Raw genomic sequence first — 13,625 nt, forward strand, 5'->3', positions numbered from 1 at the left:
TCACACATGATTGATACAATGTAAATAATCCAGTTGTAAACTTTATAGACAGCTATAATCCAGATTTAGTTACCATTGAACAATAAAGAATAAGCATCTATTTTACAGCATATTTAGTTCTTGTTTTCACATTTATTTTGTACTTACGTGTTAAAGAATGAGAGAATTTACAAATCAAGTTTTGTTTAATTACATAGTTCATATGCATCTCACAGAACTGGAAGAGACCTTGAAAGGTCTTTGAGTCCAGTCCCCTACACTCTCAGCAGGACCCAGCACCATCCCTGACAGATTTTGTTGTTTTTTTTTTAAATCTAATCTGCCCTAGACCTTTGAAAGGCTCCCTCAAGGAGTGAGCTCACAACTCTGGGTTTACAAGGCCAATGCGCTAACCACTGTGCCATCTCTCCCTTCCCCGCAACATACTGAAATGCAAATGGTATGTGCTATTTCATGACTGGATTAGTGCTGATCTCTGTAGTAATCACAGTAGAAACATAAAACTCCATTTCAGCTCAACATAGATAGTGGCTGTTATAGTCTAAAGTCTTATGTTGCTATGGTAGTGTAGTTTACTCTTTGTGTCTGCAAAATCTGTCACTTCAAAGCATGAAGCAGATCTGCATCTGATCGTTATACTGGATTTTACAATAGAAATCAAACTATTCCTTTAACCTTTTCATTTGTTTTCACATATTTGTATGGGATATTGTATATTGAAACTGCATTAACGTGTCTTCTGAGATTGGTTGTCATAGTCCCAATAGGCTGTTGATACTGGGTCCACGCCATTCAGGCCACATGTGTTCTTTTATGTTTACCTTGGTCTGTCTCTTTCTTTGGCCTATCTGATATACTTCCTGGGTGGAGACTCTCTTATCCCTTCACAGAAATGGGACTTCAGGCTCCATCTGCCTCAGTCCCAGGACTAGTGTTGATCTTTGTTCCACAATACACCCCCAGTTGCTTAAGCACACCCTTTCCCAAAGCTCTCGCCCTGTGAGCATTCCAGATTGCCATTTACTTCTCCAGGGACATATGGCAGTTGAAGCAAGTGCCAAAATTCCAAAACCAAATTTCCCTTGAATTACATAACACAAGAAATATACAGATACAGGGAAAAAAAGAACACTTAGACACATCTTCCTGCCTCAGTTTTTTCACTACCCACAAGCGTTCTTTAGACCTCTGGAGTATCCTTTCTCCCTTCCCTGCACTCAGCTTCTCCTCCAAAATGTGGAGATTTGTCTCCAGCTTCCTGCTGCTGGTTTCATCTCCTTTCAAAAATGGCCTGTAAGTTGACCCCCCTTCTATAACTTACAGTCCCTATGTCAATCCCCTCAGTCAGATGATTAAGGGTCTCAATACAGCGATCTATTACTTCATTACTGGATCATCTGGTTTTATTTCTGGGCAACCAACGCCTTGTCCAAGGCTATGATTAGATTACAGTGATTTGTCAACAGAAGTTTTTGTTGGAAGATATCTTCTGACACATCTTCTGTCAACAGATCGTGGCCAAATTGCCAAGCAGATTGCAAGAGCGATCTGATCTGTTGACAGAGAGCAGCTGGACTCTCTGTGCGCTGTCTCGATAAAACAGCCAACCAGAAGCACAGAAGACAGGGCTGCCCAGTGTCCCAGAAGCCGTGTTGATCAACAGAGGGCCCCCCCGGAATGTCCAGACCGTCTTCATGTCAATAGATCTCTGTTGACAAAGGCATTAATATTCATGAGGAGCGGGATAATGCTGTCAACAAGAGTGCTGTGTTCTGTCAGTTTACTGGCAACAGAACACCTTGGGAATCTGGATGCTCCCTGGGTTATGTCGACAAAACCCTCTACTATAGACATAGCTGAAGAGTGGTTCCATACAAACAGAAAACCATAAAGTTGTAATGATTTTCCATTGTTAGCACTGTATCATTACCCTATCCCATCCAGCACAGAGGTAAAAGACAACAGAGAAGGCAGGCAAGCCCTATGTTCAAAGTGGAGTTGGACACAAATATATACAGAGAGCACATAATCTCAAACTGGAATTAATAAATTAATAAATTGTACATGAACACACTTCCCAGATGGTAATACTGGTGATTGAAAAATGCAACATAGTTAAAACATTAAGTTATCTGGGTCATGGGAATCTCAGAAATCAAAATGTATCTATATCTATATCACCTATATTTTATACAATTTGAGTTTAAATTGTATGGCTGCAATAAATTCTGTTGAAAGAATTTGAGGGATGGTTATGGAAAAAAAAGAAAGTTTTGTATATTGCGTCTGGAATTATCTTGTGATGTAATTGTTGTGAATGAGCCCTTATTAATTTGACATGAAATACATTCTTGCAGTTGTGAATCTTGTTTGTGTATGTATTCCAGGTGTGTGGAAGTCATTGCTAAAGAAGGACAGAACCTGAAAGAGCTGTATTTGGTATCCTGTAAGATTACCGACTATGGTATGTAACATGGCTATTGTTTAGCACCCGATGTCAAGACTGATCTGTTAAAACTTTACACAGAGACTTTTTAAAAAAGAAAATTTACTTAGTGACACATGTAAAAAAGTTGTTGTGGCAGTAGACAAAGAAGATTTAGAATGAGAAAGCTACAGGGCAGGCACTCTATTAGTTATCAGAGAGCTGCAGATTTATCCTTCATATAGAACTTGCCAAAAATTTTTGATTGATCTCTGATAAGAGTTTGGGTGTCAATTGATAAACACTCAGATTTGAATTAATTGGCCTCCTGTCCTCCCTTCTTTCTTCACCTTTCACTTTAATGGAGACTTGCAAGGTCTAGGAGATACCGAATATTGTTAATGACTCCAACTGGGTCTTCCTTTCAAATCATGCACTATTCTCGCATTGGAGAATCATAGAGTGCTAGAACTAGAAGGAACCTCAAGAGGTCATCAAGTCCAGTTGCCTGCCATCGCAGCAGGACCAGGCACCATCTAGATCATCTATGACAGATGTTTATCTAACCAGCTCTTAAATATCTCCAATCATGTGGATTCTGCAACCCCCGTAGGCATCTACTGTACATTTAGCCTGAGAACATTGGACGTGATTTACTTCTTAATGAATCATTGCATGGCCCTGCCTTTCTTCTGAGCCAAAAATATCTCTTTTCACCTCTCACATCCCAGAACAATTAAGATTTGGTGTAGGGGAAGCAGTGAGGGCTTGGGAAGAAGAATCCTGCTCAGGATGCAAAATTACAATGAAATCACTGTATTATTACTGCTGCAGGTACAGAGTCTCATGGTAGCCTCTGCTCTGCTTGAAATTCTTTCTTCCCATTGTGTAGCTGCAGATCTGAGGGCCACACTGTATCCTCAAACCTTTTTTCTACATCTGTCTGGAAGGAACTCCAAGAGAATTCATGACATCTATTCCTGCATCCCAACCAATGAATACACATCAGTTTCTCTTTTAAGAACACATCAGTTTCCCTGTTAAGGACCTTCTTCAGCTGAAGAAGCTGAGACAGAAATAGTAGTTTCCCTCAAAAGTAGAATGACCAGACCAGCTTGATAATGGGAAAGAAAGGCAAAAGTGAATGTGTTGCACTGGATTTGAATGGAAAGGGACAGAAAGTGGTTATGTATAAATGAGACACGGGAAGAACGTTTCATAAACTGTGTGGGTGGGAGGATAGGAGAGTATCTGCATAGGCTTGGTTGATTAAAAATCAGAAGTATCCACACTGTGCATGGTTGTATCAAATATTTGAAAGTTTGTCCATAATATATAACATTTGGTAGCCATTTCCTATTATGAGGAAGCTGGATCTTGTATTCATTGTGGCTTATCAAACAGCTTTTGCAGGTGCTACTAGTACTATATCATGATACTGATCCTGCTCATAAATTAGTTACCTCATTAACAGAGTTAACAGAGCTCTACTGTTCTTGTGTTTTGTGTTGAAATCATGAGCGATGAGTGCTGTAGAAAAGCAGTGCCCATAAGCACTACTTAGCTTTTGTGAACAACACAAGAACTCTGATTTAGGTGGGGAAGGGAGGTGTCACTCTCCTTGCAGAGCCTCAGAGATCCTTAGTGAGCTGGAGCCTCTTAGAAGCAGATCTGAGTACTGCCGCTCCACAGTAGTAAGAGGAAGGAAAGGGAGCCGGCCAGCTCTCTCACCTCAAATCCTGCACCCATTCTGCCACTCTTGGCAAGTAGGAGATGTACTAATGACCAATGGGATGGTTTGTTGTGGGTTGGCTTAAGTAATTAAGTAAGTCATCTTATGCTTTTGATTTCACATGCATAACTGTTCAGGTCCTACCCAATGGTAGATGCTTCTTTCTTAGTCTGTTGGGCTTATTGGCATGTGCACTTGGTCCATGTATGTCTGGTAGACTCAACACACAATTAATGCCTTACCTGCTTTTGCATTTAAAATTTGAGTATTTGCCAAATATTTCCATATATATTTAGTCAGACACCTGAGCAACCCTACTTGCCCAATTAATTTTGAAGATGAGAGTTGGAAGTTACACACCAAATTCCATTCAAGTTCATTGGAATTCAGATGCATAAATCCCTTAATCTCCTTTGAAACTCCCAGCTCACATTTATTGATATATTAGTGTTTAGTTTAGTGGAATTGTGAATGCTGGTGTCAAGAGTCAGATCTTTTCATTTCATTTCATTTCATCCCATCTTTATGTTTCACTGTATACCAAGCACTATGCACCATCACTAGCTAACTAGTAATTTACTCCTGGAAGTATTTTGCTCCTGGAAGTCACAAGATTCAGGGGGCAAAAATTTACATTTCATAACTACACATATTGTTATTAGAACAACTTGATTTAAGCTCACCTGTAATTTGGGACATCAGAAAAGAATAAGAGATTAGTACTACTGGTGATTGTTGACCCATAACTAATACCTAATCCGGGGACAGATGTGTGAAATAATTACATGTACTCTAAGAAAGCTACACAATAAATGTGAGATTTAGCCATTTTTATAGTCCTGATGTGATTTTGACAATTAGACATTGAGAGACAATAAAAGAAGCAATATTGAAAATTTATAACATTTTGGTTATTTGAAAAATATTACTAAATACAGTGCACTGAAAGATATGCCTTCATATTAAAAGTTAGAAGTCTGTTAAAATCCTCTAAACTGTAGCATACGGTCATAGGCAGCATTAGTTTCTCTGACACTTTGCCACCATGGAATTTAATTCAGTGGAATAAAGTACTGAACGATGAGATTAAAAAAAATTACTGTAGTGGAGGACATCAGACTCTCTAGGGTTATGTTTGGACACCAACAAATCTCCAAAACCTATTTGAGTAGATTTTCTGTTCTCAGTACAGCCACAAGGGACTTTTTTAAACATTTATTTATATTAAACAAAAAGAAAAAGAAAGGGGGGAAAAAAAACCCACAGTGCTTTTTGTCAAAGACAGCAGATGCTAAGAGTTGTTAACTGCAGAGAAAGAAGAAATATATTGTTGCTGATTACACTACTACAGTTAAGAGACCGTCAGCACTTCTGTTATAAACTTCTCACAAGTATATAGCACAGCTGTAATTTTTTTTCTCCAAGTTGACACTTGCCATATAAAGTTTCAACTTCGTGATAAAATTGTGTGTGTGAATGCATATATATAAAATCACACGTAAATTGATTCCAAGGACTTGACTTTGTGTGTGTGTGTGTGTGTGTGTCTGTGTGTAATTTAAAAAACAGTCAAAATTATTTGACTTTTGTAAAAGCATACAGACGCCTGTTTTTGAAAAGCAGAATCATTTTCATTGCTTCTCAGTTTTACCTGCATGCTTAAAGAAAAGTATTTTGAGTTGATGTTTCTCTGTCCTTTGTTAAACCCCTAAATGTCTTCATTTAGGGATTCTTTGGTTTGGTTTGAAATGCATATTGAAAATTAGTTCTTGATATTCAAAATTAATCTGCTACTCAGTATTAAAATATAGGAAAGTTAAGCTGTTTCACAGTGTTTTATCTTTATAGCCATATTCAGGTGATGCCATATCATAATACCAATCATTAGAATACTAAATAAGGATTTAAAACCTCCCTTCAGTACAGCATACTAGGTAAGTACTAAAGGTCTTAAATATTTGGCTAGGCATCTACCTATTAGACAGAGTTACTAGAGAAGCTGTCTGCAACATACGTGAATGAACCACTACAAACTCCATGGTAAATACCCATTTACTCAAGACCACAGAAAAAGTGAAGTCAAAGCTGACATAATTACTCGTGCCATTGGGCTTTCTTAAAAACAATTCTAAATTAAGCATGGACTGTTGAAGTTACCTGTGAATTTCCTGCGTTTTGTTGATTTGTGTCTCAGCCTAACTTTTATTTAAACATAGATGTTTTGTATTTAATCTTTTACGAAGAACTAGTAAGCCAGTTGGGTTTTCTAGCTCTGAGATATTGGGGATTGGAGTCTGTATGTCAGATGGATTAGGTTGATGTGAAGATATGTTGCTGTGAGGGAGGGCAACAATCACACACAGAATTGTGTAACTGTCTTTTCAATTTTCTGCTCTAATTCAGGAGTTTGATTTCCCGGGTGTTAGGAATTTATTTCCAAAGAATACTTTCAGGAGTAAAATACTACTTATAAAGTTAGTTATGTCTCATGGTGCTTGGTATAGTGAAACACAAAGGTGGGGTTTGTGTTTAGAAATGAAAAGATTTGATTAAATTAGCTGGTGTGAGAGTGCATGAAAGGAGGTCTCATGATCTCACAGCTGTACTATCCAGGTCATTACTAAGAGAGCATGGCTTTCTCAGCTATGGGAAAAGATAAATTTGGCTTGTTTGTCTCTCAGTTGCACCAGAAAATTCCTTCCTGTACCTAAGAAACCTTTTTAAAATAAGTTTTCTCTAAACCTGTAACTGTGTGAAAAGCTTTAGTTCCAATGACTCATCATTTTCTGACCAAAAAATAAAAAATGTTTCCTCAAAAATGCCTGAACAAATCTGCCCATCATTCCTTTTTATTTATTGTTATCTGTACACTGCAAAAGATATAACTGTGTTAGAGTGCTTATATGGCTTCATTTTGATTCCATCATAGTTGAGGACTTTGCAAAAAAAAAAAAAAAAAAAAAAAAAGAATTCCCCACTTCTAGACTCAGAAGGGAATCTGTATTAGTCTGACAAAAAACAAGTAGTCCTGTTGCACCTTAAAGACTAACACATTGATATGTTAGGTAATGAGCTTAGGTAAGACCCGCTTCATGAGATTTCTAGATTCCCACTTCTAGGTATTAATTGCACAGAACTTTGCAGGTGTTGTGAACACTAGTGTAAGGTTTTCTTGATCCATTAAGATTTTGAACCCTGAAGCTGAGCTGAAGAACTCCAGATTTCTGGCCTTTTTTGGTCTCTAGCTAGTAAGAAATACATGGCTGTAGCCTCAGGTATATCTGGAAGACCCTATGATAATCATAGAATCATACGGCTGGGAGGGACCTCAGGAAGTCATCTATTCCAGCCCTCTGTTTCAAGCAGGATCAATCCTAACTAAGTTATCCCAGCCAGAACCTTGGTAAGCCAGGATTTAAAAACCTCTAGGGTTGGTGAATCCACCACCTTTCTAGGCAACACATTCCAGTCCTAGTGAAGTACTTTTTGCTAATATCCAACCTACTCCTCTGCTTCTGTAACTTCAGATCATTGCTCCTTATGTTCTGCAATCTGTCACCACTGCGAACAATTTCTCTCCATCCTCTTTAGAGCACCCCTTCAGGAAGTTGAAGGCTGCTATTAAATCACCCCTCAGTCTTCTCTTCTGTAAACTAAATAAGCCCAAATCCCTCAGCCTATCCTCTTAGATAATGTGCTCCAGCCCCTTACTCATTTTTGTTGCCATCTGTTGAACCAGCTCCAGCACATCCACATCCTTTTCATTCTGGGGGGCCCCAAAACTGGACACAATATTTCAGATGTGGCCTCACCAATATCAAATAGATGAGAACAACCACTGCACTAGATCTGTTTGTAATGTTTGCACTGTCTGGTGCTCCACTAGCACAAGAGAAATCATTATTTCAAATAGCTTTTGTCTTCCTAATCAGAAAGAAAAAAACAAAGTATAATTAACAAAATTAAGATATATGTGCTGATTAAAAATTAATGTTAAACTAATGTCTTTATAGATTTAATGTACACTGTGCCATCTTTGGCAGTAAGGGAACTTACATATAAATTCTGCCTGAAAGAAGTATATGTTCTTCCTTGTTAAAAATGTGCCTAAAGCAGGAAGTGTGCATGTATCCCTTTCCACAGACTGACTATTGCCTGAGTAAGCTGGATTTAAATATTAAGAAATTGTCACAGGGCAGTTTGGTCCCATGATTAAAAGTAGGTCCAGCTCCCAGTGCTGGGGCAGGTGGTCCCACTTAGCCAATTAAGGGGAAAGGACTGCCTCTGGGTTATACAGTGTGAGAGAGCTGGAGGAGCAGATCTAGAAGGGGAACTGCAGCATAAAGCATCCAGGAGATAAGGTGGCCTCTACAGGGGTCTCCAGAGAAGTGTGTTGGGGTTCTGGAAGAAAACCACACAGCTCAGTACCCCTTAGGAAAAAGCATTAAGTTTTTATCAACACACACACACATTCTCTCTCTCTCTCTCTCTCTCTCTCAGTAGATATAAGGACATTCAATGAAAATATATTTGACAAGCAAAAAGATGACCTCTTCATGTATTGCACATTATGTAAGCTCTCCCTGTTTGTTTTTTAAATACATAGAGTTTTTGCTGCTTCTCACAAAATAATACAAAACTGCTGCACTGTCAGTTGAATTTTAAATTTCTTCCATCTGTTTTATTCTCAAAACTGCTCGCTCCCTATTTCTGTTTTCCCTCCTGCAGGTTGCACCTCTCTGGTCCAGATCCTTCAGGACCTGAGTGGTCCTGGATCAGGGAATTTGCCAGACCAGGGAGGTCACGCCTCTTGGGGGGGGTCACCTGTTGGCTGGACTTGCCACCACCTGCTCTCTGCTCCCAGACTGCCTGAGGGACTTGGCTCTTGGGTTGTTCCAGCCCAGGGTTCTTAGGGGAAAAGGAGCTCCACTTCCAGGCAGCCAGCTGGGCTCCCTGCTGCCAGGATGCCTGGCTGGTATCTCCATGGGATGCCCTGACTCTGGCAGGCAGCTCCCCATCCCTGACTTGTCTCTCCACCACCCCAGAGTTACATATTATTGGCTCCTTGCCCAGGCCCCACTTTCTGCTGCCTGTGGGACTGCGCACAAGGTTCCCTGCCAGCTGGGTTCCCTGTTTCCATTTGGGAATAGTCAGGGGGTTCCCAGCCCCAGCCAGGCTCTCCACCACCATGGGGCTACAGATAAGGGGAACCCTGCCCTGGCCAGGGCTCACCACCACCCATGGGGCTGCAAATGAGGGGCTCTCCATCCCAAGCTCCCCACTGCTGGGGCTACAGGCAAGGAGCTCTCAGCCCCCAGCCAGGCTCCCTGCCACCAGCAGGGCTCTGCTCCTGGCCAGCCAGACCACCTGGGGGTAGCTGGGCTCTGTACTCCAGGCACTCACTGGGACTGCAACATCATTGGTCCTGCTAGACCAGAGAATGCTGGACCAAAGAGTTTCAAACTATAGTTGTATATGTAAATACTAAGCACTTGAATACTACTTTCATGCTTAAAATTAAATGGGGGAATAAATCTTGGCAAGATCGGGACCTATATTTTCATTTTTAGTGTTGTTTTCTTTTTTTTTTCCTGTATTTTTTTTGAATTCTGAAATTTGTTGTTCTCCAAGGAGTCTTTCTTTTCAAAAATGTATTTTGTGCCTATATTCTCTTTTTCTCCTATTACTTGAGAACTTACAAGTCTGCACTTATTGAAGACACACAGATAAATTACCTTTATGTCTGATGTTCTGTAGAGAGCTTTGTTACTTTTCTTCTGCTGTTTTGCCTTGGGTTGCAAATTTTACTACGGTGATCTGTAAATTTCACAGAGAGCTGTGAAATCTTATACTCATTAATGATACTTCCCTTGGCAAAACTAATGTAGCAGCTAATAAATTAAAAACATACTAGAATGTTCAATCATTTAGAATCACGTAATGTAAAATCTTGCTTCCTTCCAATGAGATACTAGAATTAACAGCATACATTTCAGAACCTTTTAATTTCGTCTTAACAACATGAAATTAGAAAAACGAATGACATAGTGTCAACCTTCACTAAGTCATTTTTATATATTTTAATGTATTTTATACAGTTTATGTATTTACTTAAAAAAAAGTTCGGAATTTGGCCGTTTACTGATTGAGTAAAATCTTGCAAATGCTTACATGCATTAAGTCAATGGATCTATTCATGGGAGGAAAGTTAAGCATACACATAAATGTTGATGTTTGCAGAAACAGAGACCTAATTTGTAATGCTCCTTGATTTAGCAGCAGAATTCAAGCTATAGACTGATATTTATTCACCCATGTAGAATTTCAGTATTTAAACGTCAAGTTAAAACTTGGTCAACACTAATCTTAACTGCTAAAGCAACAACAAGAACAAACTGGCAGTTTCATTTATCATTTTACAGCCTGGCAGTTTCATATATAATTTATAACTTATCAATAAGTTGTTTTCTCTGCTTAAATTTTAAGCATGCTCCTAATGTAATGAAAATTCAGTGCAGTTTTCTTTAAAAGTTAGTTTACAATGCCACTGTGAATTTGGAAGCCCCATATGGTGAGATAAATTAGAGCAGTGGCATATTTTTCAAATACCATATAGTTGCAAATCCTTTGCCCTGCAGTACATGATAAAGAATTTTCTCCTTCAGCAATGAGGTAAGCTGAATTTTTAAAGTTTTTTATTTGTCTTGCTAGCTGGTGAGCTGTATCCCTCAAGTCTGTGCTATCAGCAAAGTACTATACAATATAAGAGCTAATTAGAGGAACCTGAGATAGAAGAACTTTTGCACCAGTATGAACAGAGTAATTGTCTCTCACCTCTTCTGAGGTGGTCATTCTAAATGCCGAAGACTGCTATGTTGTATTTCCCTTCAAGTTCCTCTCTGTTAGAGACCTAGACAGATACTGAGGTTTTCATTTAAAATCTTATAAAAGGAACTTTCAGGGTGTTTAAAGGGTTTGTTGCACTGAGCAGATGAGAAGCTAGAGGCACTAGGGAATAGACATGACAGAAAAAAATATGCACAAAATTACATAATAGTTTCATAGTTAACTTTCTAAAGATACAATATTTGTCCTTTGGGGCAGCGGAATATGTTGTGAATTTCTGCATGTGCATCATTTTTGACTACTAAAAAGTAATATTATTCTTCTTCAAGTGGTCCCCGTGGGTGCTCCACAATAGGTGTCGGGCTTGCCCGGCGCTGCAGATCGGAATTCTTCTAGCAGTTTCTATTGGATCGCACATGCGCCGATGCGCGCTGCTCCCTTGCATGCCCCCGGCCATGTGCGCAATCCGGTCCCCACCAGTTCCTTCTCAACCGCCATCGGCTGCAGACGGAATCCGCTCCAGCTAAAGCCAGAGACAGATAAGATAGTTGTTTTTACATGTAGTTTCTCTGTTTTTGTCACTATCAAAAAAAAAAAAAAAAGAAGCGAAAGAAAGAGAATATTAGACAGCAGAAAGAAGAGGAACGAAGAAGAGAGGGGCGGGCAAGAAGGCTAGTTAAGCCGTCCGCTGCCCCACAGGCTGGTGAATGTTATTTTGGGTTAGAAAGGACTGATTAGTGGCTAAGTACCCTGTTAACAGTAAAGACTCACCGCGATGGCCTCCTCGGGGTTTAAGAAGTGTGAGTCATGCCGCGAAGCTATGCCGGCCTCCGATGGGCATAGTGAATACATTTGCTGCCTGGGAGAGTCACACGTAACCCAGAAGTGTTCCCACTGCGCTAAGCTTACAGCCAGGGCCAGGAAAGACAGAGAGATGAGGCTCAAAATGATCTTGTTTGATAAGGCTCTCCAGCCGGAACCGCCGGAGAAACCTCACACAGATGGGCCCTCTGGGTTGCATAAAAGGAAGGCAGCCTCTTTGACCCCCTCGGTGCAGAAGAAGAGGAAACTCTCCCCGGCTCGATCCTTGCCGGCGGGCCCAGCAGGCAGGACGAGCGGAACGCAAAGCCCCCAGCCGTGAGCTCATGAAAGCAGCAGCGCAGCAGCGCACATGGCAGAGGCTGAGCCTCCAATTACACAACAGGCAGCACGGAAGGCACTGCGAGCGCCAGCGAGGCAAGTGCCGGAATCGGTGGCGCCGACGCATGTGGCACCGGCCCCCGCGGCGCCGACGGCGCAGGGGCACCCGGCACGGAGCCTATCGGCACCGGAGGAAGCTACCCGTGCAGCATCGCCGCTGACTGTGCCGAGCGCGGCGCTGACAACGGGGCCGAGATCCCCAGCACGGGAAGGGGCGGTGCCCACCCCTCAGGGGAGGGGCAAGGCAGAAACAAAAACTCGGCACCTCGGTCCATCTCCAGGCAGGGCCGCGCTGCCCTTATCTCCTAGCCCGCCCCCCTGCCCCCCAAGATATACACACTGCACCAACAGGCTGTAACTCCACCGGCTTATTTAGGGCCTCCCTCTCCGTTCCTCCAACCAGTTTCGCCGTGGCTTGGGCCACCTTCGCCATTTCTGGGCATGGATCCCCTTGAGTACTATCACAAACCAGCTTCACCACTATCTATGTCGTCCCAGACATCATGGGCACACTCTCCGATCGTGGTCCAGGTCTCCATCACCAGGCCCTTGCCCATGCTGCTATGGTCGTACTCATCATGCTGAACACAGGAGCTGTTCAAAAGAGTAGCTTTCACGCAGGACATTCAAATAACAGAGGTGCAGGAGAAGCACTATAAACTCCTGAAAAATTTGAGACCCCCGGCTTCATCTAAAATCGCTATCCTGCTGGACGAAGCCATTATGGAGTCAGCCACTAACATATGGCAGACCCCGGCCTCTATTCCGCCTACAAACAAGAGAGCGGATAAGAAGTGCTTCGTCCCAGCCAAGGGCATGGAGTTCCTCTTTAGTCACCCGCAGCCCAATTCTTTGATGGTCGAATCGTCCCAGCAGAGGTCGAAGACGTCTCAGTAGAAGTCGGGGGGGGGTTGGATAAAGATGCTAAGAAGCTAGAGCTGTTTGGCAGGAAGGTATATTCCTCCTCTACCCTATTATTGAGAATGGCAAATTACGCGGCACATCTATCAAACCACAACTTTGACAATTACTCAAGACTCACTCCCCTCATGGATTCACTCCCGGAGGACAAGAAGCCGGTGTTAAAGGCGATTGTCCAAGAGGGCTATGCGGCGTCACGGATGGGAGTCCAGATTGCCCTGGACGTGGCGGACACAGCGGAACGTTCAACAGCTGCAGCAGTGGTAATAAGTAGGGAATCCTGGCTCCAGACGTCTGGTATCCCCAGGGACCTGCAGGCGAAGATCATGGATCTTCCCTTTGATAAGCAAAAGCTGTTTGCGGACTCAACCGACTCGGTCCTCCACTCCAGCAAAGACTCGAGGACCACACTTAGGACCTTGGGTATTTATACTCCCCCATACAAGAAGAAGAAATTTTATCCTCAGCAAAGACGCTACGCTTACCAACCACAGCGTGCTC

At 41.7% G+C, this 13,625-nt stretch overlaps 1 protein-coding gene across 4 annotated transcripts in view; it reads left to right on the forward strand.

Annotated features, from left to right (window-relative positions):
- The window catches only part of FBXL17 (F-box and leucine rich repeat protein 17), a 474,489-nt gene that overhangs the window by 315,392 nt on the left and 145,472 nt on the right, over positions 1–13,625 (forward strand). For 2 of the 4 annotated variants that reach the window (XM_074994182.1, XM_074994185.1), the window contains 2 exons: positions 2,388–2,464; positions 8,658–8,729. In XM_074994182.1, the coding sequence (XP_074850283.1) occupies positions 2,388–2,464; positions 8,658–8,729 (149 nt within the window). The remainder of the gene's footprint in view (positions 1–2,387; positions 2,465–8,657; positions 8,730–13,625) is intronic. The other 2 variants (XM_074994183.1, XM_074994184.1) reach the window with 2 other exon arrangements.

The sequence above is a fragment of the Carettochelys insculpta genome, chromosome 5 (assembly GCF_033958435.1).
Source record: "Carettochelys insculpta isolate YL-2023 chromosome 5, ASM3395843v1, whole genome shotgun sequence".
NCBI lineage: Eukaryota > Metazoa > Chordata > Testudines > Carettochelyidae > Carettochelys > Carettochelys insculpta.